Source organism: Merops nubicus, unplaced genomic scaffold (assembly GCF_000691845.1).
Source record: "Merops nubicus isolate BGI_N331 unplaced genomic scaffold, ASM69184v1 scaffold38527, whole genome shotgun sequence".
NCBI lineage: Eukaryota > Metazoa > Chordata > Aves > Coraciiformes > Meropidae > Merops > Merops nubicus.
Window position 1 is genome coordinate 26,977 of NW_008619053.1, and position 3,187 is coordinate 30,163.

General features: G+C 53.0%; 1 protein-coding gene across 1 annotated transcript; it reads right to left on the reverse strand.

The window, feature by feature from the left end:
• Positions 1 to 1,262: 1,262 nt before the first annotated feature.
• On the reverse strand, positions 1,263 to 1,792 carry LHFP (lipoma HMGIC fusion partner; the record flags this gene model as incomplete). Its single annotated transcript, XM_008943651.1, has 1 exon — positions 1,263 to 1,792. A coding segment is annotated over exon 1 (385 nt), but the record flags the coding sequence as incomplete, so codon positions are not given.
• Positions 1,793 to 3,187: the final 1,395 nt, after the last annotated feature.

Genomic DNA, 3,187 nt, shown 5'->3' on the forward strand with positions numbered 1-3,187 from the left:
TGGGTCTCAAAGCTGAGGGAGGGCTGAAGTGACAGCGTGGGCTTGCTCTGAAGTGTAGGAACTACTCAAAAAGCTGGAGGCAGGGCTCCACACGCTCAGGAGGGAGCTACGCCGGCATCGCCTGGCTGGAGACCTGCCCCAAGGTCCCCCTCCTTGCCTCGGCTGTCTGCCCCGGGCTGGCTGGGAGCAGAGTTTTTGTCTTGTGCTTCCTCAGTGCTGCAGGCTGCAGATGTATCCTGACTGCCCTTGAGGGGCAGGTCTGTGTTTGGAGGGGAGGGTGGTGGGTGTCCCGCTGCAGCCTGCTCCTCTGGGGTGCGAGCTGGGGCACCCGGCTGGGACCAGCCACCACAGGGCACCCAAAACACAGCTGCCCACGCTGCCTCGGTGCTGAACACTTGGGGAAGGCATCCCCTGAGGGGGTGGGTGAGCACACAGGGGTGGCAGAGCCCTCGCACCAGGCACAAGTGAGTGCCACTGAGCCGCATGTCACCGACGACAGGAGAGTGATGACGTACCGGGAAAAGCGCCCTATAAAAAACACACTTGAGGATCCTGTTTATTGTCTCATACCCTTCAAAAGCTCCAGGGTTACAAACACTCCCCACGATGATGTGCTCAAAAAAGGAGGGGAGGCAATTCTCCCACACGCTCTCTAGCCCACAGACTCAGCAAAGGGGCAGCACTGCCAGCGGGCAGCACGGGTCAGCCAGCCCGGCGGGGCTCCTCCCGGCAGATGGTGGGCCACCTCCACCAGGGATAAACAACCCTCCCTTCCAGCCTGGTCCACAGACTTGTTGCCAGCTCCACGTAGCTGCAGAGAGCAGAGGTGGAGGGAGCTGTGCCAGCGATGGGGGTAGGAGGGAGAAAGAAGAGAGGTTGTTCCCACATAACACAGAGTCTGCAAAACTGTGATGCTCCACGGGGCTCTGCAGCCCCCACGCTCCTTCATGTACCTCCACCACAGCTGAGCTCTGCTGCAAACTACAGCTCACAATACCACAGTGAAGATGCTGTCCCATGGAAATCAACTCTCAAAGGTTGCACAGTGACCAGGCAGGGACTTAAGCACGACAACGACCACAAGCACTTGTGTCTTTGGGCCACATTCAGGCATCCAGACCACCAGCTCAATCATCAAGAAAGCCAAGCGGTCTCTGTCACGAGCAGAAAGTTTGACTCACCCCTTCCTCATCCCAAAGTCTCCACACACGTAAATCAACAGCCCGGCCTCCCCCCCATTCCTTCCCCTCATGAGCACTCACCCCCTAGGAACTGGATGCCTCCTGCCACCCTGCCCACAGTCCTGGAGATGAGCTCGGACACGCAGCAGCCCATGAGCGCCGTGAGGGCCACCAAGAGGAGCAGCCCGCAGCCCAGGCCTGTCACCACCGTGCAGATCCTCCACTCGGCGCTGGGGATGGCCTGGAAGGAGGCGTAGCGGCCGCACTGCTCCACCATCACCGTCGTCTGGCGGCTCTCGTCCCTCACCGGGTAGGAACACCTCCGGAAAGTGCCGAAGGAAACAGACTTCTCCAGCTGAGACCCCAGCAGCCAGTAGGGCATGAAGAAGCCCACGCAGGAGGCAGCAGCGCAGATGAAGGAGAGGAAGGCCCAGATGATGCCAGCGCAGGTGAGGCTGGAGGCCATCTTTGTATCGGCTCCAAGACCCCTCGTGATGGGGAGACAGAAAAGCAGCTCTGTATGTTGGAGGAGGTTTATAGATAATCCAGAGTCCCTCAGCCTTGACAAATCCTCACGCTGGGAGAAGCTTGGATCCTAACAGCCAGGGGGATTTTTCCACCCATCATGAAGTCAAAGGTTCCTAATTAAATAACAAAACACATAAAAAAAAAAAAAAAGGAGAAAAATACAAGTTCAATAATACTATTTTTTTATCTGCTAGAGTGCTTTTTCCTTCCTGCGGGACTTTTCATTAAGCTGTCTCAGTTTGCTGTCCCACGCTTGCCAGCAGCCACTAGAATCGCTGTCAGGGGCAGGGGCAAAAAAGGTGGTGGCGGGCACCCCAGCCAGCACAGGCTGCTGTGTGCATCCAGGAAAGCTCTGCAGCCACCTTCAGGGGCTTCCCGTGAACTTGCCTACTCACTTTGCTCCACTGTACGACTTGATCTTTCCTGTTCTGATAAAGAAAAAAGGCGAGGTCTCATTCATCCTGGGAAATGTACTTCACGTTGTACATGGCCCTGCACGTTCCGGGCAAAATCACTGGCAGTGCCTAAGGCCTTTGAAGATCAGACCCTTGTGGCGGAGGTAAATCTCACTAACACACACACCCCTACCCCGAGAGAAGTGTTACAAAGCATTTTTTTCCAGCACTCCCTTAAGTTGTTGGCACCTCTGTGAAAAAGGAGCCTTTTAACACTTGAAATCCAGAAGTGCCAAGAACCCAAACTCCAAGTGAGCTCCTGGTAGGTCAAGACATTGCTACAGCTTTTGGATTCGCTCCCACACAACCTCAAGCATCAGAGGATTAAAACATAGGGGTCTTCATTGCATTCAGCCCAGCTCCTTCTCTTCTTTACCTCTTTCCAGCTCAAATCCAGGAGCCTTAACCCCTCTGCATCCTTCTCGGACAACTCCTAGCCCCTGAGGTTCTGCACCAGTGTGGAGAAGTATATTCGACTGTCCTAGAACCTACATGTTGCTTCCCAGTGGTTGAGGGTGTATGTCTTGTTAAATCCACACTGGACCATTACTCCAACTGCATTTGTAAATTTATTATCATTTCTCACAGTTGCTGCCAAATTAATTCCAATAGCTTTTTACAGGAACTTTTTTTTTTTTTTCCTAAGAATGATTAGCTGCCAATCAGTGAATTCAATCCACGTACAGGCAATAAAATTAATACTACTGCAGCACAAGGAGGGAACATAGAGGAAGAGTCTGTAAGTGAAATTAAGCATGTGCACGACACCAAAGTTTTGCTTAGTTTTAAAACACCAAGAAGTCTCTTCTATAATGTTAAAAAAGGCCTATACTGCTAGTCAAGAAGTATACACCTATCAACTCATAGCCCATCCACAGAAAATGTCTTTCAACCTGTGAAACACCAAACCTCTGGGTATAAAAACTTGGGAGAGGGGCATCAGGCGCCTCTATCCCTCCAGAGGCACCTTCTGGATGCTAATCTGCCCGTGTCCTGGCGTGACACCAAACGTCTAAGGCAAAG